Genomic DNA, 24,604 nt, shown 5'->3' with positions numbered 1-24,604 from the left:
CAGGGCTCTCATTCGCTCTCGCTGCCTGTGTTTAAACGGCAACTGAAGCACAAGGAACCGGCCACCAACTCTGCGTACCCATTGCTTTCGTTTCTTCTCCTTTTGCGTTCAGGATGGAGAACTTGAATTTGGCTCGGACTTCGCTCTTTGGACAGCTGACCAGTAGCAGGTAGAGCGAAAGGTAATCTTTACTCTCTTCGTCCAAGCCCTTTGGATTCACGCGCAAACACCTGCAGAAGCAGAAAGATAATCTTCATCTTCTCGATATGGTCTTAAACCTGCTGGCAGAAACAAGTTTCCACACACAGATCTGCTTGCACTGGGTGCACAAAAGAAAATGCAATGTAGGGGACAAGGGAGGCACAACCTCTGATAAGGCGATGCTTGCGGTTACTCCACAGAGATCCCAAAAGAGGAAAAGAGTTGTTTGGACTTTTTTTCTCTCCCTTGCGTGGGATTCGTGCTCCCACATCCTTAGCTTTCTTCTGGAGGAGCAAGGACAACCAGAACTAGATATTAAATAGGACGGAGATGCACCCAAGTGCTCTTCCTTTGGATTCCTCACTAGGTTGGATTTATCTTGTACAGGTCCCAGTTTAAACTGGCCAATGCCCATGGATTACAAGTATGGCTTGGCTCACTTGCTTGAGCCATCTGGAGATATTGATCTTGTGGTGTGTCTGTGGCTTAGATGGCATGGTCATGCCTTGCTGCAATCTGTTAGACAACACATTTTGGCCCCCTTGCAGATGATAATATAAGATTTCTTAGCTACATTTTCATTTTTAAAAAAATAAATGTTAAAAATATTTTTTCATTATTACAGTTTCCAGAACCACATTTACATTGAAATCAACATTTCCCTCATTCATATCTTACTTTATAATAAGACCATCATTTATGACTTCCCTTCTTGCCTTTTCCTGGTTCCTTTGATTTCCCCATTATTTCTGCATATTCTTATATAGCAATTTCGTTCTCTTTTCCTTTTATTATGCCTTTATTTTATGTTATACTGTTGAATTTACCTTAATCCTGCTAAATTTTTCACATATTTACAGTTATTTTCTAAATACTCCACAATTTTTTTCCATTTCTCTTTATATACTTGGTCCTCTTGTTCTTTTATTCTACTAGTTAAACCTGCTAGCTCTGCATATTCAATCATTCTTAGTTGCTAGTCCTCCTTGTTAGGAACCTCGCTCACCCTCCATTTCTGTGGCAACAAAATCCGAGCTGCAGTATGGGCATACATAAATAAGTTTTCCTGACATCTGGGTATTTCTGCCTGTACCATTCCCAAAAGGAATGCCTCTGATTTTTGGGGGAAAGTTTTTTTTAACATTTTTCTCATCTCATTGTATATCATTTCCCAATACCCTTTAACTATTTTGCATGTCCACCACATATGGAAGAATGTTCCTTCTACTTCTTTACATTTCCAACATACATTGATTCCGATTTGTACATCTTAGCTAGTCTACTGGGGGTTAAATACCATGTGTGAACCATTTTCAAACAGTTCTGTTTCAACACATAACATGCAGTAAATTTTAAATCTTTCTTCCATAATTTCTCCCAATGGTCAAATTCTATACTATGCCCTATGTCTGTTGCCCAGTGAATCATTGATGATCTTACCAGCTCGTCTTTTTCTTATTCCAATAACATCTTATACATTCTAGATAATAACTTTTGATTATTTTCTAATAAATCTCTTTCAAATTGCGAGCTTTGGTCTGAAAATCTGTTTTTCTTATCCATTTTGAATCACTCATTTAATTGATAATATTGTAACCAGTCTGTTACCTGGCTACTATACTTATTTCCTCCATAGTCTTGAGTCTAGGTTCCCTTTCTAAAAAATCCAATAAGTCTCTTTATGTCGTCTTGTCTATCCATATTCATTCTCTTCTAAACAATTGCTCCTATTGGCGATAACCACAAAGGTGTCTTCCTTTCCAGCAAGTTCTCATACTTCCCCCAAACTCTATATACCTTCTTTCTAACCACATGGTTTGAAAAACATTTATGTATTTTAGCTTTCCCATACCATAGACATGTGTGCCAGCCGAATTTGAGAACATGACCTTCCAAATGCAATCGGTGGGTGTTTTTCAATACAATCCATACCTTTAGCCAACAAAGACACGCTGCCTCATAATATAATTGTAAATCTGGCAGAGTGAAGCCTCCTCTTTATTTACTACCTATCAAAATTTTATGCTTAATTCTTGGTTTCTTCCCCTGCCAGAAAAATCTAGTGATATCTTTTTGCTGTTCTTTGAAGCAGTGTAAATTGTTGACCACTGGGATGGACTGAAATAAAAACGTTTTAGGTAATATATGCATTCATTTTAATGGCTGATATTCTACCCACTAGGGAAAGTTTCATTCTCCCCCATATTTCCAATTCTTTTTTAATCTCCTTCCACACCTTTACGTAATAATCTTAAAATAAGTTGAGATTCCTCACAGCCAGCCATATCCCTAAGTACTTCACCTTTATACATATTCTTAATCCACTCACCATTTCCAGTTCTTTTTTTGAATGGTCACCCATGTTTTTACTAATATCTTAGTTTTTTCTGCATTTATTTTAAGGCCCGCCACCTTCCCAAACTTTCTTATATCCTCTAATGCCTTAGGAACCCTTTCAAGTGGCTGTTCTACTGTTAATACCACATCGTCAGCAAAAGCCTTTAGTTTATAGGATTGTTGTCCCACCGAAATTCCTTTCACTTCCCCGTTCTTTCTTATACCCTGTAACATTACTTCCAGCATCAATATAAACAACAGCGGGGATAATGGGCAGCCTTGTCTAGTGCCTTTCATTATTTTACAGTTATCGGAGAGATTATTATTTACAATTATTTTCGCGGATTGCTCCATAAAGGTAAAGGTAAAGGGACCCCTGACCATTAGGTCCACTCGTGACCAACTCTGGGGTTGCGGCGCTAATCTCGCTTTATTGGCCGAGGAAGCCGGCGTACAGCTTCCGGGTCATGTGGCCAGCATGACTAAGCCGCTTCTGGTGAACCAGAGCAGCGCACGGGAACGCCATTTACCTTCCCGCCGGAGCGGTACCTATTTATCTACTTGCACTTTGATGTGCTTTCAAACTGCTAGGTTGGCAGGAGCAGGGACCGAGCAACGGGAGCTCACCCAGTCACGGGATTCGTACTGCTGACCTTCTGATTGGCAAGTCCTAGGTTCTGTGTCCCGCGGATTGCTCCATATAGTTTGCTAATTCCTGTTAAGAAGGTATTACCCACTTGCATCTTTTCTAACACCTTGGTCTTAGCTGCATTTTCAGTATGGATGGATGGTATTGAGAGTCACAAGTAAGCCACAGGGATATTGATATGAAGCATGTTTGTATATCGTTTCTCCTTTCCCCTGAAGGTCAGGGCAGTTCATTGCCTCAGTCATTCTGAAGACAACCCCATGAGTCAAAATAAAAAAAAAAAATCTTCCAGTAGCACCTTTAAGACCAACTAAGTTAGTTCTTGGTATGAGCTTTCGTGTGCAAGCACACTTCTTCAGATACCTGAAGAAGTGTGCTTGCACACGAAAGCTCATACCAAGAACTAACTTAGTTGGTCTTAAAGGTGCTACTGGAAGAATTTTTTTTTTATTTTGACTATGGCAGACCAACACGGCTACCTATCTGTAACTGGACCCATGAGTCAAGTCATTATTGTGCCATTTTACAGAAGGCAGGATTGAGGCTAAGCATTAGCAACCTCCCCAAGGCCTCCCAGTGAGTGTGCAGCTAAGTAGGGGTTTTGAACCCAATTCTAAGCACCACAAGCTACCAAATGCCGTGTTCGTTGCTGGTTCCCATTGTGCACTGTATAATGATCCTTACCACTTCAATTTATCATTAGCTCCTGATGAAAATGTTGAACTTTTGATGACCTCTCCCATTTCCTCCCGGCAAAAGCTGAAGTTGTTGATGGTCCACATGTAGGAAAATTTGACCACTTTGATCTTAAGGGGAAAAAGATTAGCAGAAAGACAGTTACAAATAGCAAGATGATGGAAAGACAACATACCTTATTTCCAATGATGATACGTTAGACCAGCCTTTCTCAACCTGTGGGTCCCCAGATGTTGAACTACAACTCCCATCAGCCCTAGTAGCAAGGCCAGAGCTCAGTGATGATGGGAGTTGTAGTCCAACAACATCTGGGGACCCACAGGTTGAGAAAGGCTGCATTAGACCATTAGATGGCTCAAACAGACCTTAGCAGGGTATCCAGAACATGGAAAGCAGGGCAGCCATTCCTGGGAAACTTGACACTAACATCACACGGGTCACGGGATTCCCTGCTTTTACACATCAGATTCATCACTGTTAAAAGTGGGCAGAACTCAAGCTTCAAGTTTTAGAAAGCATCACAGGCTGCCCAAAACACTGGCTCGGGACCGTGACAATTTGAACAAGGCACCAAAGATGCCAGCCAGTATTGCTTTTCACTAAGATATTCTTTGCCCCTCCGTGGGGCAAACGAAAGGATGCTAAAATGCGGACTTACTTGAGTGTAACACCAGCTCTCAGCAACAGGCCCACTTGACATCTCTGCCGGAGGAGGAGGACTCGGTACCCTTGACATCGCCAGTTTGGAGGTCAGACAGGATTCCACAGGTTAGTTAAAGAAATCTGTGTGTACAAACTTCACCCTGATTAAAGAGGAAGAGGGATATAAAGGTTAGTTAAAACTTCCCAGCAATTGTTAAGTTACCTCAGAATAGCATGGGTTCTGGCTAGTTTTCCAGTGCTTTGTTTTAAAAAATGTGTCTTATTACTGGAAAAGGTTAGGCACTGCAGATTTCCCCACCTCTGTTACCTTACTATACTGTCTTTACACCAAGTTGAATTTGCGGAAGGAAGATAATGCTTCGCAATGTTTACTACTTACCTTAATGCCCCACTGCGGGCCACTAGTCTCTCAGCTACACTAGTCAAATAAGGGTGTTTTAAATGCATTATAAACATGCAACACCAGATTGTGCTACTGAGCATGAAACATTTCTATGTAATTTTACATAGGGTTTCCCCACCCTCTCTTTTGCTATAACGATTTATTTTATGACTTATTTATAGCGGGGGTTTTCCTGTGCGTAGATCAGGACTACTCTTTTACGTATGAGAAACTGAGGAATAAGGAATTACAAAAGCAGAGATGGGATCTGAATCAAAGCATAGCTTTTATCTAGTTGAACAAAGTGGCTGTCAAATCATGCACCTCGGATGGGTTTGCAACTTCAAGAGAAGAACCGAGAAAAACAAGAATCATGAGCCTATTGAAAAATATGGACCTTGTTTTCGATCCACAGGAATAAAAGGGGACGAGCAAGAAACAAGGTAAGAGTCATGGGACAGGTACAAGGTCTTGCACCACTCTACGTACAGAGACAACTATAATTGTTTTATCCCACGCTCTACCTGTGCTTTTTCAAACACAAGCTGACATTTAGCAGTGTTTGAACAAAAGGAACCTGGGGCCAAACCACCATCACAAAGAATTTAAAGATTTACAGTAGCAGTCCTGTGAAGTGTTGGCTTGCATCCAAACAATACAGCCCTGGAGACCTGAGATGCATTCTTATTCTTGCACACAAGTTACCCCTAAACCTAATAGTGAGGTATATCACAAGGCTCCCCTCCAAAGTCAACTAATGCACCTTTCGTAGCACTTGTACACTGAAACAATATAAACCCACTTCAGACTCACTCTAGCTAGCTAACTCAGGTGCTTCGCTAGCTCCAAACTTTGCACCATTAACATTCAAAATAAAGAGCACTGTTAAGGTACACTGTACATTACTTTAGAGAGATGGCAGGCCTTGCCCCAAGGAGCTTACAATTGGAATTTTACCACTATGTGAGGCACTAGATTATGGGGACTGAAGAGACTGGCAAGAACAACAAAAGCTGCTGCGTGCTATACAATCATATGAGTCTATGATTCAAGTTGAGAGGTATGTTCAATTAAAAATAAAGTAAAATTAGCGAACTCTTGCAAATGAGAGGCTGGCTGCTCACTATTCAAGGTCTTTGGAAAACCATTATTCACACAGGCCTTTCTTTGCCAGTTGGCTTTTACTGATGTTTTTGACCTCTAGGTTAGATTAGTGAAATGCGTTATATGTGGGGCTGCCTCTGAAGACAGTTCAGAAACTTCAGCTAGTGCAGAATCCAGCAGCCAGGTGGCCCACTGGGGCAAGATGGTTTGAGCATATTACATCAATCCTGGTTTGACTGCACTGGCTGCCAATTAGTTTCTGTGCCCAATTTAAAGCGCTGGTCACAGCCTATAAGCCTTAAATGGCTCAGGACTGCAATACTTCCGAGGACTGCCTCTTTCCATATTAACTGACCTGGGCCCTGCGATCATAATATGAAGCCCTTCTACATGTGCCTCCTCTGGAGGGTGACAACATGAGGCTGGGCCTTTTCTGCAGTGGCTCCGTTTGTGGAATGCTCTCCCTGGAGAGGTTTGGCTGGCGCCTTCATTATACTCCTTCAGGCATCAGGCAAAATTGTTCCTCTTCAACCAGGCCTTTGGCTGATTGACATCTGATGCCCTTTTAAATGTGTCGTGGAAAGGGGAGGGATTATTGGCTTGGTTTTGTTCTTCTTTTTATTATGTATTTTGTGTTTGTTTGCATTGTAATTTTATGTTGTGAACTTGCCTGCGATCTACAGATGAAGGGTGGTATGTATGTGTGTATAAATGGTGTAGGTTATGTTTTTAGGCTGTGCACCACCTTGAGATATTGTATATGAAAGTGTCTGAGCATAAAAACTGTCTAAAAAAATAAAATATGTGGCTCACTTATGTTGGGAAGATTATACAGTGGTACCTCGGTTTTCGAACATCTCGGAAGTCAAACGTTTCGATCATCAAACACCAAAAACCCAGAAGTAACTGCTTCGGTTTTCAAACGCTTTTTGGAAGTCAAATGTGCCACACAGCTTCCATATTGAGTTTTCCGGAAGTACATGCTTCGGTTTTCGAATGTTTCGGAAGTCGAATGATCTTCCGGAATGGATTACGTTTGAAAACCGAGGTACTACTGTACTTTAGATTTGCTCATCAAAGCCTTGCTCACATGCTTTGGTGGAGTAGCTCACATAAAGAATTGCAGGTCCTTTCCTTTGTGCACTGTGGTTTGCTGGTTCCCTCTACAACCAGCACCATCCTTTTCTCAGACTTGCAAAACTATGAGCTACCTGCCCATCCAAAGCAATCTGGGTCCTCTGGGAGCAGCACAAGGCTCTCTCTTCCCATCCCTCGTGGCTCCCTAACACACTTGGCTGCTAACAGCTGGCAAAATGTGTGTATCCACCAGCCCGACAAAATCTAAAATTAAAAAAAGAAAAAACACACCAAAACAATCAAAACTGCCACAAACAGCAGAGGTGCGAGAGATAAGCTAAAGGAAAAAACAGATGTTCTCATAGAATTTGCAATGGGGGGAAAGGGGAGAAATGAACAGAACTGCTGTTTTTTGTTCACGTTCCAAAAACAACAAACCTCTCTCATATATATATGTTTAAAACTGGCACATTAGTTCCAAGCTCTGATACAATTTTCAGATGCTTTCTACCTTCCAGGGTGCCCAAGATATAAACACATTCTTTATCTATTCTAAGTAGAAAAACTGACACAAACTCCTTAAATAACAGATGTACAACCATCAGCGATCCAAGACGATTGCCTTCCTGTACACTTTGCACTCTCCAGAAGGCTGGTAATGAGATGAATGCTACCTCTACAAAAATCTTCATGCTAAGTAAGGAATAAGCCTGTTTTCCTACTGCAACAACAGTGTTTTGATATAGCACCCTAGTTGGGGTGTATCAGGCCTCATGTACACAACACCTGGACAAATCTGTTCACACCATCCCGCAAAGGGTCAAACCTGCACATCAGAGTGTCATTTTCCCTTTTGCTGGGAGCTACCACTGGCAGGTCTTTAATCCAAGCACTTTTCCCACCGCCATGTACTTCTCAATAGCCATGCCAACAAGCCAAAGCACTACTGAAGCCCAGCTTTTATTCACTTATGTCAGCAGCAGTTGCTTTAGCTGCCGTCACATATGCTGCAGTGTTTAGGCAGTGCTGCACAGTGGTCGGAGTGCTGAACAAGGTTTCGGGTGAGCCGAGTTCAAATCCACTCTCAAGTATAATTCATGAGGCTCACTGGGTGCCCCCAAACCTCCGCCACTTCCCCTTCCATCTCAAAGCATTGGTGTGAGATGAAAATGGGGGGGAGGGCAGAGAAGTACAACTCTGAGCAACCTGATGAAAGAATCACAGAATCATAGAACATTGGAAAGGGCGATGAGGGTCATCTAGTCCAACCCCCTGCAATGCAGGAAACTTTTACCCACCGTGGGGCTCAAACCCACGACCCTAAGATTAAGAGCGGGCATAGGCATAGGCAAATTCAGCCCTCCAGATGTTTTGGGACTACAACTCCCATCATCCCTGACCACTGGTCATGTTAGCTAGGGATGATGGGAGTTGTAGTCCCAAAACATCTGGAGGGCAGAGTTTGCCTATGCCTGTTTAAGATTCTCATGCTATACCAACAGAGCTATCCCGGCTGACAGGGTGGGGCAGAAGTGCAATAATGCCACAGCTGGGCACTCTCTACACACAGAAATCAGGCAACTTGAACTAGGGATGAAAGATTAAAAATTCAGGTAGGTAGCCGTGTTGGTCTGACACAGTCGAAATAAATAAAATAAAAATAAAAAACTGTCCAGTAGCACCTTAGAGACCAACTAAGTTTGTTCTGGGTATAAGCTTTCGTGTGAATGGTATTTTTTTTTATATGAAATTTTTTTATTAAAAACCACTGCTAAGAAATGACTGTGGTGGGTCAAAGGGAAGTTTCACTTTGCCTCTGGAGCCGGTGTGGGAAACTTGTGGCCTTCCAGATGCTGCAACTCCCATTATCCCATAAACTACAACTCCCATTATCCCTCAACACTGGCCATGCTCACTGGGGTTGATGGGAGTTGTAGTTCAGTAACATGTGGAGCACCAACGGTTCCCCCATATGTCTTAGAAGACGTGGAGCAATGGTTACTCCAGAATCTGGTGAGCAGAGGCCACGAGGTTTCCATTTTTTAGTGATCAACACCTAAAAGCTATTCATAGACCTACCTGCCAAGTATCTGCCTAATAACTCTTTTTCCAAGCAGGGGGACAGACTGCTGGTCTCAGCATAGGGTACAGGTTTGAGTGCTTAGCTATAAACAGATCCCTTCATTTTTTTAAAGTAAAGCTGCATGTTTTGAAATCCACGAAATAATACATTTAAACTACACATTTCTAAATTTTCTCTCAAATAAACACTTTAAACTTTTTTAAAATACTTAAAAAGAAGAAGTAAAACTGTTTCAGAACATGTAAGAATTGCAAATGCCAATGGGTAACTAAGTTCCAATCAACACATTGGTCCAAGAGATACAGGTCAGGTCATACTGGAACAGGCAAATTTCTAATTTTTCAAGCATCCCTAGTTGGAACGTAATGCCTGGGGCTTGCGCGACAGGCAACCTATGACCTGATTCTCAGGTGAAATGAAACCACGGTTTAAATAAACATTAACCAAGGCTTATGTCTGAACCCAGCACAGTACCTTAACTATGTTCTGTTCAGGAAAATAAACCATTATTTGTTGCTGGCTTACTTAACTTAGTTATGGCTTAGCACATGCTAACCCAGGCTCCTCCTTAACCCATAGCACATGGTCTCTTTTATCACCCTGCCCAAACAGCACACCAAGTGACAGAGACATCAGGCAAGAGTGACTGGAAATTAAAGCCTCTCTCCATGCTCAGATCCTCTTCATTGGCACTGTCCCTGAAGCCAACATTGCCGCTAACTCTGCAACACACACACCATTGACAACCACACCTGCAGTCCCCCCGCAACACCTGCTGCTAAAGTTTTTTAAGCCGCACGTGTCTCATCCAATTTCCAAGTAACTTTCCTGCACAAAGACCTTTGGAGAGTCGCGTTTGTGCTGCTAGGGTGGGCGCTTCAAACAGGCCGATGTTCACACCTCTGCAGAGCTGGGCAGCTTAGCAGGGTTGGGATTTTACCAGACTTTTTAGCAGCTGGAAAAGCTGTGCATTTTAACACAGAAAAACAGAAATTGTAGGGGTCAGAGGGTTAAGATACAGAGGGGCGGCAAATTTCTGTTTCCAAACAAATGCACTTTCCCCACGTAGCTAAAGGTTCCCTGCGACTTTGCGCTTTGATAGCAAAGTACAGAAGAGTGTCTGTTGGGGGGGGGGGGAGTAGGGTTTAAAACTTCAGGTTTGGATCCTGAAATTCAAGCCAGCTAACAGGTGAAACGACTTAAAGTTTGCATTAGTAAAAGCCGTCTTTCAGCAGCAGAGTCCTTACTAAGCGCAAAGCATAAATTCATTATGACACTTGATTGTTGGTTGGGGAAAGGAAAACAAAAAAGCATGGTTGTACAGGGGAAGAAAGGGGTTTGAAAAACTAAAAGCTGCAAAGGAGTAGGGGCATTTGTTTATTGGGAGAATGGAAGGGGAGAGCAGCTGCTTAATGGCAGCTGCACTGAAGATCACAGAGATTTCCACACCCTCGCTCTCACAGCCAACTAATAGGAAGGGAAATGGTGACACTGTGAGGCGATGCCGGTCTATGAGAAACAACAGACTTAAGGGATGTAAAGCAGAGAGGCAGCTGAGGGTGGGCAGAGTATGACAAAACAAGCCGTAGTTACTTTTGCATTTCACATCACATTATGTTTGTCTATATAATCCAGAGTATGCACGGCTGACGAAGCCTGGTTGGACGAAACAAGGAATTATCCTGGAATCCTTGTCTTATTTTCTGCATGTGCCATTCTTCCAAGTTTTTTGTCTGATACCTGCATACAAGGAATGCTAGAATTCTTAAAAGCATCTTCGTGTGGAACACGACAAGCTTGATATAAGAATTCCACACCGTGGTATAAGAACTGAATAGATTGTATTTCCTGATCAGTCTGCTGGACTTTCTCATACTGTAATATGTTTTGTTTATAAGATAAGTTGGTCTATAGAACCATATATTTTGATATGATATGTTGAATTGCATTTAAAAAGAATTTATATAGTTACATACAGCCTGTTACGTATGTGTTGTTATCAGTACAGTGGTACCTCGGGTTAAGAACATAATTCGTTCTGGAGGTCTGTTCTTAACCTGAAACTGTTCTTAACCTGAAGCACCACTTTAGCTGATGGGGCCTCCCGCTGCCGCCGCGCGATTTCTGTTCTCATCCTGAAGCAAAGTTCTTAACCCGAGGTACTATTTCAGGGTTAACGGAGTCTGTAACCTGAAGCGTATGTAACCCGAGCTACCACTGTAGTTACTTTTGCCTGCAGAAAATGACGTCTGGTTGGTGCAATAAACAACTGTTAAATAAGTCGTGGTTTAAGAATGGCCTAGCCCAACATGCACACTGCACCTATGGCTTATGAAAGGGGCAAGTGGTGCCGGTGCACACTGCTCAGATTGCACACACCCATTCTTTCCTGTGTCACGCCGGAAAGAAGGAAACCAGAGGGCTGGCTTAGCATTATGTGCAAATCACAACCTGTGGCTTGTGTCTGTCCAAGCAAACCCCCTTTTGCTTGCTTACTTGTGGTAATCCACAGTTTGGCTTCCCATGGCATTATTATTAAACTGAATTTGTATACCGCCCTATACCCCGAGGTCTCAGGGTGGTTCACAGAATAAAATCAAAATATAAAACCACAAAATACGTAATCAAAATAAAAACAACAACCCAATAATGCTTCCCCCCTCCAAAAAAACCCTTCACATTTTAAAAGGGCATAGAAACCAGGCCACTGTAGTTTCCTAAAAATACCAGCTTACATGTAACGTGGAATCCCAGCTCAGAGAACCGCAGAGACAAAGCTGAAAGAGAAAGAATGCCAAAGGCTCAGATTTCAAATGTGTGGCTTTCTGAAGCCTCTCCCACATTTCCATAAAACTATCTGCCTGCATGTTCAGTGGTGAGGGCTACTAAATTTGCCATGTGGTATGTGCCTAGTGTTGCTATGAAGGTAACATCACTAGCCTATAAATCTGACTGGATTAGTGTGAACTGTTCCGAGAATTGCTAAGGTTGAAAAATGGTATATATTTTATACAAATATCCTCTAGAGTGGCTGGGGAAACCCTGCCAGAAGGACGGGAAAGTAATAATAATAATAATAATAATAATAATAATTCTATAGGTAAATACTTACAGAAGACACACAGGAAATAATCCCTCTTGTGGTCTATATTTTTTGTTACTGCTAGTAGTTTTTACATCCACTTCTGAAGCAGAAAAGCATTCATAAAGCAACTCACAATACAGCTAAGATTATAGATGCATATTTATAACATAAAGCGTAATAAGAACTAAACAATACAGTTGGTAGTGTTAAACTAAGTTTTACTCAAAGCAGACCCACTGAAATTAATATTTGCAACTTAGCCATGATTATACGTAATTTGGGCTTTAGAGGCAATCACTGCATTTTCGCAAATAATGGGAAATTCTAAGAGCAGGGAATTCAGATGCTCCAGTCAGGAAGTCTGAAGTGGCAATGTCTTCTGTTTGATTCTGCACATAGTTTAACCAACATTTTGCAGAGTCATTTGTGTTTGTTTGTGTGTGTAAGGGAGGAACGACAAGATCCACCTTTGGATATGGAATGGCACAGATTTTTGTGTTTATAAAGGTCTAGGGGCATATTTGGGGCATGGTTTTTAAGTCAGAAGTTGGTCACAGGAAGGGAGGGAAGCAAAGTCCTTCACACCACCAGGCCGAAGTTGGGAAAAGGAACTCCTGGCCACATAAGCCACCAGGGTACCCCATACTATGCACCCAACTCTTCCAAGAACAACGCAATGCAACCCCATCCAAAACAGCTTGCCTCTCTCTAGATTGGCCAAGTCTAAAACTGTATAGTTGAATACGAAGTGATTTCAAGTCCCAGATTCCATTTATATAGCATTTTCTATTCACCAAGTGTTTCGAAACATAACTACCTTGTGAAGCAGGTCACTGTTATTTCCATTTTAACAGATTACCCAAGGCCACATCTGGGATCCCATGGAGAAATGGGGTATGAGGCCAGGTTTCCAGATCAGAATCCGACTCTCCTGTCTGTGGCTCTCAAGTCCTGTACCTTGGATCCCGGACGCCTTGGTACTCAGACGTTTTGGCTCCCGAATGCCGCAAACCCGCAAGTGGGTGTTCCAGTTTGAAAACGTTCTTTGGAACCCGATTGTCTGTCGGGGCTTCCACTTGGCTGCAGGAGCTTCCTGCAGCCAATCAGAAGATGCCCTTTGATTTCCAAACGTTTTGGAACCCGATCGGATTCCAGAACGGATTCCGTTCGACTTCCAAGTACAACTGTATTCCATATAGCCACCCTGAGCTAACCAACTCTCATCTTCTTTCCTAAGTTGCTGCTCCATCTACCAATCCAGCTTCTTGCCCCAAATTACATCCTAGACTAAGGACACTTGTCCCAAAGAGGAAGGTGGGTTATCCTGAGTGTCTGGGGAAGGAAAACCGAGAACTGTCAACTGCGTACCCCCATTGCAAACTATAGACACACACACACACACACACACACACACACACCGTGTTAAAACAGAAAAGGGGGGGGGGTAGTGAATCCCAGCAATGTGGAAAGAAAAGTAAGAAGTAACCAACAGAAGGTGTTAAAAAAAAATCCATCACAAAACAGACAAATCTGCACATACCATACACATCTGGCTTAAAGCAAGCTGATAAGAGTATTATCAACACAGTTCTGAATCACCAAGAGAAAATTAAATAGATTTTTCAAAAGGCAACAAAGCTTTCAGAAACACAGCAGATATCGAGATTAGCCTGGCACAGAGAGATTACCCGCCACGCTGCTTCACTCTCTGAAAAGAAGATTTCACACACTGCCATGCCAGGGCATCAAATTACTACTTGGAATGAGCCATTAATTTGAATCCTGCTGTGCAGGACTCTCCATAAGCAGAAGCTTCCTAGGTTTTTACACACCCTTAGGACACCACAAGATCCATGAAAGCTTGCTGTGAGATGAGGGAAGGGAAACCTGTGCAAGCTCAGGCATTCCTCCCACTCCCACTAAGTGCCTGGCGGTGGGTGGGGAGGGCGGCAAGAGCAGCAAGAACCCAACAGGGGTTGGAAATGGGCAGCTGAAATCAAGCTTACAGGCTCCTGAAATTTCCCCAACCAAGTCCCAACAATAATAGGGATTCAGACTCCAATTCCAACTCCTAACAACCCGCTAGGCAAGACAAACCAAGAGCTAATGTGTGTACTTATTGTAATAATAATAATAATAATAATTATTATTATTATTATTATTATTATTTATACCCCGCCCTCCCCAGCCAAGGCCGGGCTCAGAGCGGCTTACAAGCAATAATAAAAACAAGTTGAATGATTACAACTTAAAAACAAAATTAAAATACAACATTAAAATATTGAAACATTAAAATATTAAAATGTAGCCTCATTGCAGGAAGAGAAGGAAAGGAAAAAAGAAAGAGAGGGAGGGAATTCAAATTGGCTCCAAGCCAAAGGCCAGGCGGAACAACTCTGGCTTACAGGCCCTGCGGAAAGAAATCAGATCCTGCAGGGCCCTGGTCTCATGAGGCAGAGCGTTCCACCAGGCCGGAGCCAGAGTTGAAAAGGCCCTGGCTCTGGTTGAAGCCAATCTAACTTCCTTAGGGCCCGGGACCACTAGGGTGTTGCTATTTATGGACCTTGAGGCTCTCCGTGGGGCATACCGGGAGAGGCGGTCCCGTAGGTACGAGGGTCCTAGGCCGTGAAGGGCTTTAAAGGTCAAAAGCAGCACCTTAAATCTGACCCTGTACTCTACCGGGAGCCAGTGTAGTTTGAAAAGCACTGGGTGAATATGCTCCCATGGCAGAGACCCCGTGAGGAGCCTCGCTGCAGGATTCTGCACCCTCTGGAGTTTCTGGGTCAGCTTCAAGGGCAGCCCCGCGTAGAGCGAATTACAATAGTCAAGCCTGGAGATGACCGTCGCATGGATCACTGTGGCCAGGTCGGGTAGACACACAAAGCCAATTTGAGATGCTGACATTCGCCTGAATGAGGCCAAAATGCAAAGCAGGTGGATTCTTCCTGGATTTGATTATATCGAGAAGCGGTGTTGGGGAGCAGATGGAATGCCAGTCTAGAATCTGGGAGACAAGGATTCAAATTCCTACTCGGCTAGGAAGCCTACTTGGAGCCCTTGGGCCAGACACACACTCTCTCAGCCTAACAGGAGAAAACAGGAGCAGGGAGAACCAAGCATGCCAACTGGAGCTCCTTGCTAGAGACACAAATGTAATACATAAAGGATAGATCCTGTAGAACAGGAGCTGGGACTGCTCACAGGGTCCTTGCTACTCCCTATACCTGCATAAGGTAACAACTGCAGACACAAAAGGTACAAAGCAAAGCCTGACATTGAAACTAGTTCTGGGGCTCAAATTAAGACCTGCTGCCAGCAGGATAATAAAAAATGTCATGCAAATGTCCATAATTCCTCCAGATTATAGAGGGGGCTATGACGTGGCTTGTGTTGCATGATCTCAGGAAAAGCACTGATTATGTCAGTAGAGAACACCCCCCCCATGCCAGTGTGAATGCCATGGCTCTAGGACTGTACAGTAAGACGACCCTGGAAGGAATAAGCCCCCCTCATCTGTTCCATTAGCACTTTTGGCAAATTTGGGTGGGTGAGATGCACTAGGAAGCTGGAAGGGAGATGTTGTTTTAGGGACTAGCAACAGGTTGTATGAGAAGAAGAACAATCTGAACAGAGGAGGGAGCAGTGGAAGATGGCCCATTAGGACAAATGGAAGTCTGCTCTCAGCCAGTCTGCTTACTTACTATCAGTCTAAGTTTCTTCCACTTTGGTTTCAGTACTGGCCTTGTAGAACTTGGCAAGGAAGAGGATGGCAACAAAACGAATTAGTTGGATCTGCTGCCATCCATTCTGGCTGCACTTACGCTTGTCTTCTGCCCTACCAGCCCCAACTGGAACCAACGACCACTTAGGGAGAGTTACATCTAAAAGACTGTAAGATTTTTGCATTTGATCACAATGTTATTAAAGACTTGCCTGGCTTTTAGAGTTTCTTCTTTAATTGAAGCCCATGACATGAGAGAGAGAGAAAGAGAGAGAGAGAGAAAGAAATTCTCAAGGTGTCTAAGTCGGGCTTCCATTAAGATGTGCAAGAATTTGTTAGGAGGACACTGTGCATCTCCCATAGGCAGAAGGAAGTATTAGACTGACTCCACTATCCAAGTAAGCAGAACTGGAAAAAAATATGTCCAAGCCCTTGGCACCAACCAGCATCTAGTGGCCAGGCGAATTTCACCATCCTGACCAAACTGTTGTTGCACTATGTGGGTGGACACTTCTGGCAGACGAGCTGGCCTCCTGCTAATATTTCTGACATGGCCCTCAGTGCTGCACACAGATCACAGCCATGAGTTATATCCTAAGCATTTCACAGAAGCTCTCCAATGAATTTCCTCTCGATGGTTCATTTCCCTTCTTCAATTACATGGTCACCTATTTCAGGCTGAAGATCGCTGAAAACAACAACAGATATGTTTGATAGCTAGGTTCCTAAGAATGTTTTGCTGACATCCAGGAATTTGGACTACTGCTTCAGGTTTTTTTATTATTGCTTAAAAGAATTTTATTTATTAAAAGTGATTCCTAAATTCCCAAACGCAGAGGGAAAGAAAAGTCCTTGCTCACTAGAATGCCTAGAAATTTGAACAAAGAAAAATCCAAAGGTAAAGCTGAATTTCTCCACCCACACCCCAAATAACGCTTATACATTTTTAAGTTTCTAATCAGGGGTCCACAAATGCACTTGTCAGCAGAAAGCATCTCTTTTACTTGAAGAGAAAGTCTGTGATGAGAGCAAACTGAGCGATGAGCAGCAGAAGCTCATCTGGGACCTCACAGTGGTCTTCAGAGACAACTGGAAGTAGCAAAACTTCTAGCTGGTCCAAATGCTTTCAAAGGCCGGCAGAACTGCAGGGAGCAACCTCCATGCCTCCCCTGAGCTAGGAGGGCAGACGGAATTGACAGAAACCACAAATTTTGGGTGGCTAACCAAGAAAGTGTGCAGTTTGTAGATTATCTGGAATGTATAAGTGATGAGAGAATAACGCTAGTAGCATTTCAAGAAGCTCTGTAAAAGTTTGAGAAGTATTGTAAAAAAGAAAAATAGATCTGGAAGGGTATGTCAAAAGGCAATAGTAAATTTAGGAAATGTGTAATTAAAAAAGCTAAAATTGGATGATTGTCAGAGAAGCTGAAGGAAGTCCAAAAGAGAAAATTTGTGAAAGTTTTGATATGGTGTTATATGTATTTTTTGATGGAAAATCAATAAAAATATTACAAAAAAAAGAAAAAAGAAAGTATGCAGATTTCCTGTTCCGCTGCAATTTATAAACTAGCTTCAAGGCAAATCTTCTACTGACCAAAAAAGAGAGCCTGTAATACTTAGGGTACAGTAAAAGATGAAAAAGGTAAGGGTACAGTATTGCCCTGCTGACAAACTCTGATTATGATAAAACAGAGATGCAGCTAATGACTATTAATAATACTGGAGGACTTCAACAACGCTCAAATTAGTTGGGTAAATGCAATTTTGGATCATGAAAGGAGACACAAAACTGTCCAGGCAAAACAAACAACCGTGCCTTGGAACAAAGTCAAGAAACCGACAAGGAGAAGACGTGTTAAGGTAAAAGGAAGCTGAAAGGTATAATTAAGAGGATCGAATCTCTGCAGAAGGCTTAGAGGTTATTTACAAACAACCTAATCGAGACTTAAACGACATAGAAAAGAAAAGACACAAACAAGGCCAAAAGTTTGCCGGTTAAGTAGATGAATGGATAGAAGGTTGCTTTATTGTATACATGAAGAATCTTTTTTTGTTTTTAAGCACAAATTCTGGCAAACCAGATAAGAAATGACAATAAGGAAGTTATTTAAGCTGCAAATGTCCAAAGCTATAAAACACTAAAAAACAAAAACCCCTTTAAATTCTTGAAAAGCAGGAAACCAGTCAGAGGCAGCAAAAGTGTTAAATGAGAAAAAGGGAGAAAGGGAGAAATGAAGGAAGATGAGGATATTTAGGCTGCGTACATACTGCTGTTTGCATATATTATGCTCCCACTGTTGGTTTGGAAGCGGTGTCCGCACGATGTTAACCACAATCCATCCTATATCTATTTCATTGTTTCTTATGAAGTACTGAGTTTTGATGTTTCCCCACAAATCACCTTGGTTTCGAATTGAAAAAAAGAATCACCTACCTGCCTTTTAAACCAGTGATAGGTACACAGTCCCCTTTTCTCAACTCAGACTGAAGCTGGGTTGGGGGGTGAATGCATCACAATGCATTATTTTGTAAGAAACTGCAGGTATGAATTGCAAATGATGTTGTGCGCACACCAATTCCCAAATCAGCAGCAGAAGCATACTGCATGCAGAGTAAACAGGTGTGTGTACAGAGCCATAGGCTATATTTATTTGACTCATAAAGGTGAGATATGAATGAGCTTTTTGGCCATGCCATTGGCCCCTTTGCTTCTTTCTTTGTGTAAGGAAACCAGAAAGTCTTCCATTATCTATAGTTTCGCAGTTCATCCAAACTGGGAAAACATGGTTAATGGCCAGAATATGAAGCCAACTTAAAACTGTGCCTTCATAGCCTGGCTTGTTCTGAAACACCTAACAACTGTTTCCCATATTCAGGGAGGTAGCCCTGTTGGTCTGACGTAGTCGAAATAAATAAAAAAATTGTCCAGTAGCACCTTAGATGCCAACTAAGTTTGTTCTGGGTATAAGCTTTCGTGTGCATGCACATACCCAGAACAAATTTAGTTGTTTCTAAGGTCCTACTGGACAATTTTTTTATTTATTTCAACTGTTTCCCAGTTTAGATGAAACGGGAAACTACAGATCACAGAAGGTTTCCTGGTTTGCTTGCTTCCCTGCAATGGAAGGAAGATGAGAAAGGCAGCATGCACCCCCATAATGCTTGTTCATCTCTTGGCTCATTAAGATATTACTGTATTGTTCAAATTAGTCCATTATGTGCACTATGCTGGCAGCTGAATCATAAAAATAGTATCATGAAACTAGAAAATGTACAAAAGAGGCTTTTTAAATCCAGAAAACGTGACCGTGGGAGCGCATGAAAGAAGTATATAAAACCCTAAAGAAGAGAAATTCCTCTCTTCCAAAAGACCCGAACTCTGGATCCTTCCAATGAAGGTTCACAATAAATGGAAGTCCTACTTCATCCCAAATTAACTTGTGGAATTGAGTGCCACAAAATCCAGTGATGACCACGAGAGAAGGTGGCTTTAAAACAGATTAACGGACAACAGGTGTCTCAACAGCTAAATAGAACTGTGATATTCAAAGGCGTGCATCCAATAACCAGAGGCTGGAGATGGGGGTAAGTCTAGTTATGTCCACCATGACCTGCTTGTTAACTTCCTAAGGGCACCTAGCTGCCGCACTTAGAAACAGGGATCCTTAGGTCGGATCCAGCAGCGTAATATTTTATATCCTTACAATTAAGCTAGCTGTGAACAGCCATGTATTCCTAGGTTTATTTATAGTGATCTGCTTTGACACCGGGGGGGGGGGGGGGGAACGTTGGTGCTTCATTTTGCGCTGAATGTTCTGAAAACAACAGAGATGTCTTCCGCAGAGTTGTATCACTGGTCTGCTGCTGTGAGCTGTTCCTCAAAAGTTCAGTCAAACTCTCCTCTTCCACTTCCTACCCATGATCCTTTAATTGGTGGTGTCAGTGATTTTATCTAGAGCTCATATGGGCAGTTTTGTATGCTGGAAGCATGCTTCTCTCTGAATAGTTTCCACTGTCGTTATTTCTTTCAGATCCTAGTATTCTGAAGCCTATCTACATTATCAGAGCAATCCGTGAAATACTGTATTTGCACGAGCAATTTGGGGGGGGGGAGGGGAAGGGGGTTAAAAACAAACAAGTGATCCTTCGCTTTCATTCTCAAGCACAGAGAGACTGGTCACATTCTGAATGATCAGCCTGATCATAGACAGATATGTTTGCTAGGATTTTTCTTTCCTTTGCAACACAGGATTGATGAAAGGGAGTGTTTGTATGAATATGTGCAGAGTACCTCTTCATTGGTACTGAGTAGCCACAGAAGACTGGTGGAGTGGGCGGAATTCTGGGTTACGGAACATTTTTATTCTATTCATTTCTAAACTGAAAACTAAAACAGTAAGTGCATCTATGCGGTAAACAAAATCTCAGTTAAAACCAAAACGTAATGAATGAAATCAAAGAGCATGGCTACAGTGTTGAGGTGGTGTACATAAAGAAAATCAGAGTGTTAAATTCTAGATGGGTCTCAGAATACAGTGGTTTTCGAACGTAATTCGTTCCGGAAGACCGTTCAACTTCCAAAATGTTCGAAAACCGAAACCCCAATAGCCAACAGCTAGGATCTTGCACTCAGCGGAAGCCGTGTAGCATGTTCGACTTCTGAGTTTGAAAACCGAAGCATTTACTTTTGGGTTTTCGGCATTCGAAAACCGAAACGTTTTACTTCTGAGACGTTCGAAAACCGAGGTACCAATGTATCTGTCTTATTTCCCAGCTCCCCAGTAGTCATGGGGCAGTTCTTATTCTGGGCTTCTCATGGCTAGACAGACACCCATAATCACAGGTTTCAGGAAGATACAATCAGCAGGGCAACCGGATCCACCAAGTTCTCTCTCCAGGTTTTTACTGAGCACTTTCTTTTATTTGGTGGGGAAACAAGTTTGACAGTTGTGCACAAAGTGCTGGTGACTCTGCTTTAACTGTGAGCCAACTCTGGATTTCTCCAGAGGCGAGGGCTGTTGTTTTGCATCTCGGAGTCCAGAATACTGACAGAACATGGGACAAGGCAGCTTACACAAGGGAGTGGTGAGGCAGCTTGACTTTCTACTCTTAACTTCTGTGGCTTGGCATGCAACCACATACCTTCCAGCCTGTCCCCCTGGCTGCTTCTTCTTTTTTAACAAACACCTGGTGTCCAAATTGTTTATCAAATGCCCGCCTTGAAGCCTCTGTGCATTCCAAGCCCTGTCCAAAATTTGCAGCTTGTTCCCAGAGAGTAGATGTCAGCATAGCTAAGGAGAAGGGGGAAGAAAACACCTCAACGGATGAATCCTAACCAGAGGTCAAAGTTTCTCTGGCCAACTTCTAGCAGGGAGAGAAGACAGGGACAGAGGTAAGTTCTCCCTCTCCCTGCGGTTGTTTATTATTTCAATTTAGATCCTGCCTTTCTGCACATAGCACTCAAGGCAGCTCGCAGTAATAAAAATATAAAAACAATTTTTAAAGTCAATAACAATCTCTGTAAAAGTGAATCACCAATAAAACGAAGAAGAGCAGATAAAACCAATTCTCTCTACTCCTGCATGCCTCAGAATCCCTTTTTTTCTTCTCGAGAACTTGCGGCAACGCAACATTTGAATCGCCAAGAGCACTGTTTGCCACGCTGCCGAGGCATATCAGAGATGGGGTGAAGCAATTTCAGCAGCACAGCCCCTTCTCCCCTAAAGTAAAACAGTTTATGCAAGAAGGAAGATGAACAACTATCAGCACAATCCTAACCCCGTCTAATCAGAAATAAATCCTAATGAACTCAATGGGGCTTAACCTCAGCTAAGTGGGGTTGGAACTGCGGCAAAATCAGTAGTTTGTGGCTAACTACAGTACTTTGTCACCAATGTTATAAACTCAAATCTATAATCTAATTACCAAATGGCACCTTAAAGCTAGGCTGGGGTCACCACAATGGAATGAATGTCTAGGCACTGTTTCCTCTGGGTGGTGGTGGTGGTGGTTGTTATTTCCATTTCTATACTGCTTTATATTTTTAAGAACAAAATTACAAAGAGGTGTACCACATATCAAAACATCAAAGCAATCCAGAATAAAACAAATTCAAGCTTCAAGGAAACTATTTCAGATCCTTCTCTAAGTTTTTGTTTTCCCCAGTTGCCAACCTGGCATCCAGAGATCTCCACATGGTCGCAACTGGACTGCACCAGTACCAAAACGCACCTGGCGCCTGGCTAATTTCGAACACTGTCTGTCATCCTTCAACACGGGGGTGCTCAGAAGCAATGGCATACCTTTCCAAGTCCTGGTTTTAATTCCTCTGACACATTTAGCTCCCACACCTCTTCAAAGTTATTTACAAACTTAAATAAAGCACCAGCAGTGTAATCCATGATCCCAAAACTAGCCGAGCCAGCAGCCCTATTTAGTTATTACTCACAGAAACAGGCAAGACAAGCAGGGCTACACTTTTAGCCCCACATCTGCTGTCATGTGGTGCCTTCCAACTTTCCACAAGTTCAGAGCAAACCTTTAAGAAATCCTTCCAAAAGTTCAGGGTAAATGTCTGCAGAGGGGCAAGTTACAGTGGACTTACAAAAGCTGGAAGAAGCTGCTCAACAACTGGCAGGGGGCTAAATAAAGGCAAAGCCCTGCAACCCCTTTGTGCCCTTGTTGTCCCATCATGTGAGTACCGACTGAACAGCACTACTTAAAACAAACTCTGTACAACTGCAACTCAGACGTTAAAAGCCTGAATCTTCAGAATGAATTTTCTGGGTGCACATTCCACAGCACTGGGTTACAGCAGAGCAGACTCTGCCCCCAATGGCTGCTGCCCCATAAGGACAGGATTCTGTGCATCACCTTGTGGGTCAAGCTACTGAAATCTATATCCAGGAGAGAAGCCTGTTCTACCTTTACCTGGCGTTAGATGCACATTTTGGATTTTTAGCAGACGGCCAATGTGAACTCCAAACTTATATGTATCATAATATCTTCTAAGCTTGCTTCCATAGATTTATTATGTATTGACGGAAGTAATATTTCAGTTCTCCTAAACTTATCGCCTTTCAGGTTCTCCAAGAGATCCTGAAAACCAGTCTTTGAAGAGATTATCATTTCTCCCGCTCTATACTATTTGCCATCTTTTCTACAAATGAATATGGGAAACCACCTTAAACAAAGTTGGTCCACGTAGCTCAGTACTATTTACACTAACTGGCAAGGGACGCGGGTGGCGCTGTGGTCTAAACCACTGAGCCTCTTGGGCTTGCCGATCAGAAGGTCAGCGGTTTGAATCCCCACGCCAGGGTGAGCTCCCGCTGCTGTCGCAGCTGCTGCTAATCTAGCAGTTCGAAAGCATGCCAGTTCGAAAGCATGCCAGTGCAAGTAGATAAATAGGTACTGCTGCGGCGGAAAGGGTAAACGGCATTTCCATGCGCTCTGGTTTCCGTCACGGTGTCCTGTTGCACCAGAAGTGGTTTAGCCATGCTGGCCACATGACCAGAAAGCTGTCTGTGGACAAAGGCCAGCTCTCTTGGCCTGAAAGCGAGATGAGCGCCGCAACCCCATAGTCGTCTTTGACTGTACTGTACCGTCCAGGGGTCCTTTACCTGGCAGATGCTCTTCAGCATTTGGGAAAAGTCACCATTTTTAATACAGAGGACATTTCTTCTCCTCAATGTGCACCCATGTAAAATGACTACAGGTATGTCATGTTCTGAACAAGTTTAAGAAACCCACATTTTCTAAGGTATGATAAATCTAACTTAAGTGTCATAAGTTTACCATTGTGGGGATGTAGGAGATGCAATTATCGCCTAAACATTAGAGCATGATTTTAATTGGCTACCGTTTCCATTTCAGAGCTGGCTTTTCAGACAACGCTTTTGAAATGGAGCAGAAACAAATAAACAAGCACTGATATCTAGAGAACACGGCTGGCTGGACCCAAACAACATTAGCAGAGACAAATGGATCTGGGGACCGCCCACACCAAAGACAGTGAAATCACCCCTAATGTGAAACCTTTAATAAAAGAGATAGGTGTTAGGGACTCAGGAAGGAAGAAAAAAAATATCACACAAAAATGAGAAGTAGCATATTCCATAGATAATGGGAAGGTGCAAAGGCACTAATGTGAAAGACACAATAGAACCAGTATGGCAAAAGCAAGAGATCTGATGTATAATTAGGAGAAGGATGCACACTGATGAAATAGGAAAAGGAGTTTAAACGTCAAGCTGTAAAAGAAGCCAAAGAAAAAACACTGCTCCATTTATAAGGAGGATTACTTAGCAGGCCGGAAAGGAAAATTGCTGTTAATGCTGTTCTTCAGCGCTGCCAGAGCTATATAATTTGGTATAAAGCTGTTGCTAAAAGAGAATGAGAGACAAACGTACCAAAAAGAGAGGGATGGGGAGAAGAGGTAAAGGTGAAATGGCACCTAGCTGTATCCCTATGGAAGCAGCAACCTATGATGTTCGGTGGCAGCAATGCTTTTGGCTGCTCTTGGTGGCTAAAAGATGCCCACATGTTTCACCCTTCTTGGAGCAGCAGGGAATACAGCTCAACCAAATGTAGTTGCAAAGCGGAAA

At 42.6% G+C, this 24,604-nt stretch overlaps 1 protein-coding gene across 5 annotated transcripts in view; it reads right to left on the bottom strand.

The window, feature by feature from the left end:
* The window catches only part of SPOP (speckle type BTB/POZ protein), a 48,132-nt gene that overhangs the window by 10,456 nt on the left and 13,072 nt on the right, over nucleotides 1–24,604 (bottom strand). For 3 of the 5 annotated variants that reach the window (XM_080979463.1, XM_080979467.1, XM_080979466.1), the window contains exons 2-4: nucleotides 4,542–4,686; nucleotides 3,872–3,993; nucleotides 79–230 (exon numbers count right to left, since the gene is read on the bottom strand). In XM_080979463.1, the coding sequence (XP_080835589.1) occupies nucleotides 79–230; nucleotides 3,872–3,993; nucleotides 4,542–4,619 (352 nt within the window). In that variant the 5' untranslated portion in view covers nucleotides 4,620–4,686. Of the gene's footprint in view, nucleotides 1–78; nucleotides 231–3,871; nucleotides 3,994–4,541; nucleotides 4,687–11,927; nucleotides 11,970–24,604 lie in introns of all 5 variants that reach the window. The other 2 variants (XM_080979464.1, XM_080979465.1) reach the window with 1 other exon arrangement.

The sequence above is a fragment of the Podarcis pityusensis genome (genome assembly GCF_964106645.2).
Source record: "Podarcis pityusensis genome assembly, chromosome: 13".
Classification (NCBI taxonomy): domain Eukaryota; kingdom Metazoa; phylum Chordata; class Lepidosauria; order Squamata; family Lacertidae; genus Podarcis; species Podarcis pityusensis.
Note: the sequence above shows the minus strand (reverse complement) of the source record. Positions and strands in the feature narration are given on the sequence as shown.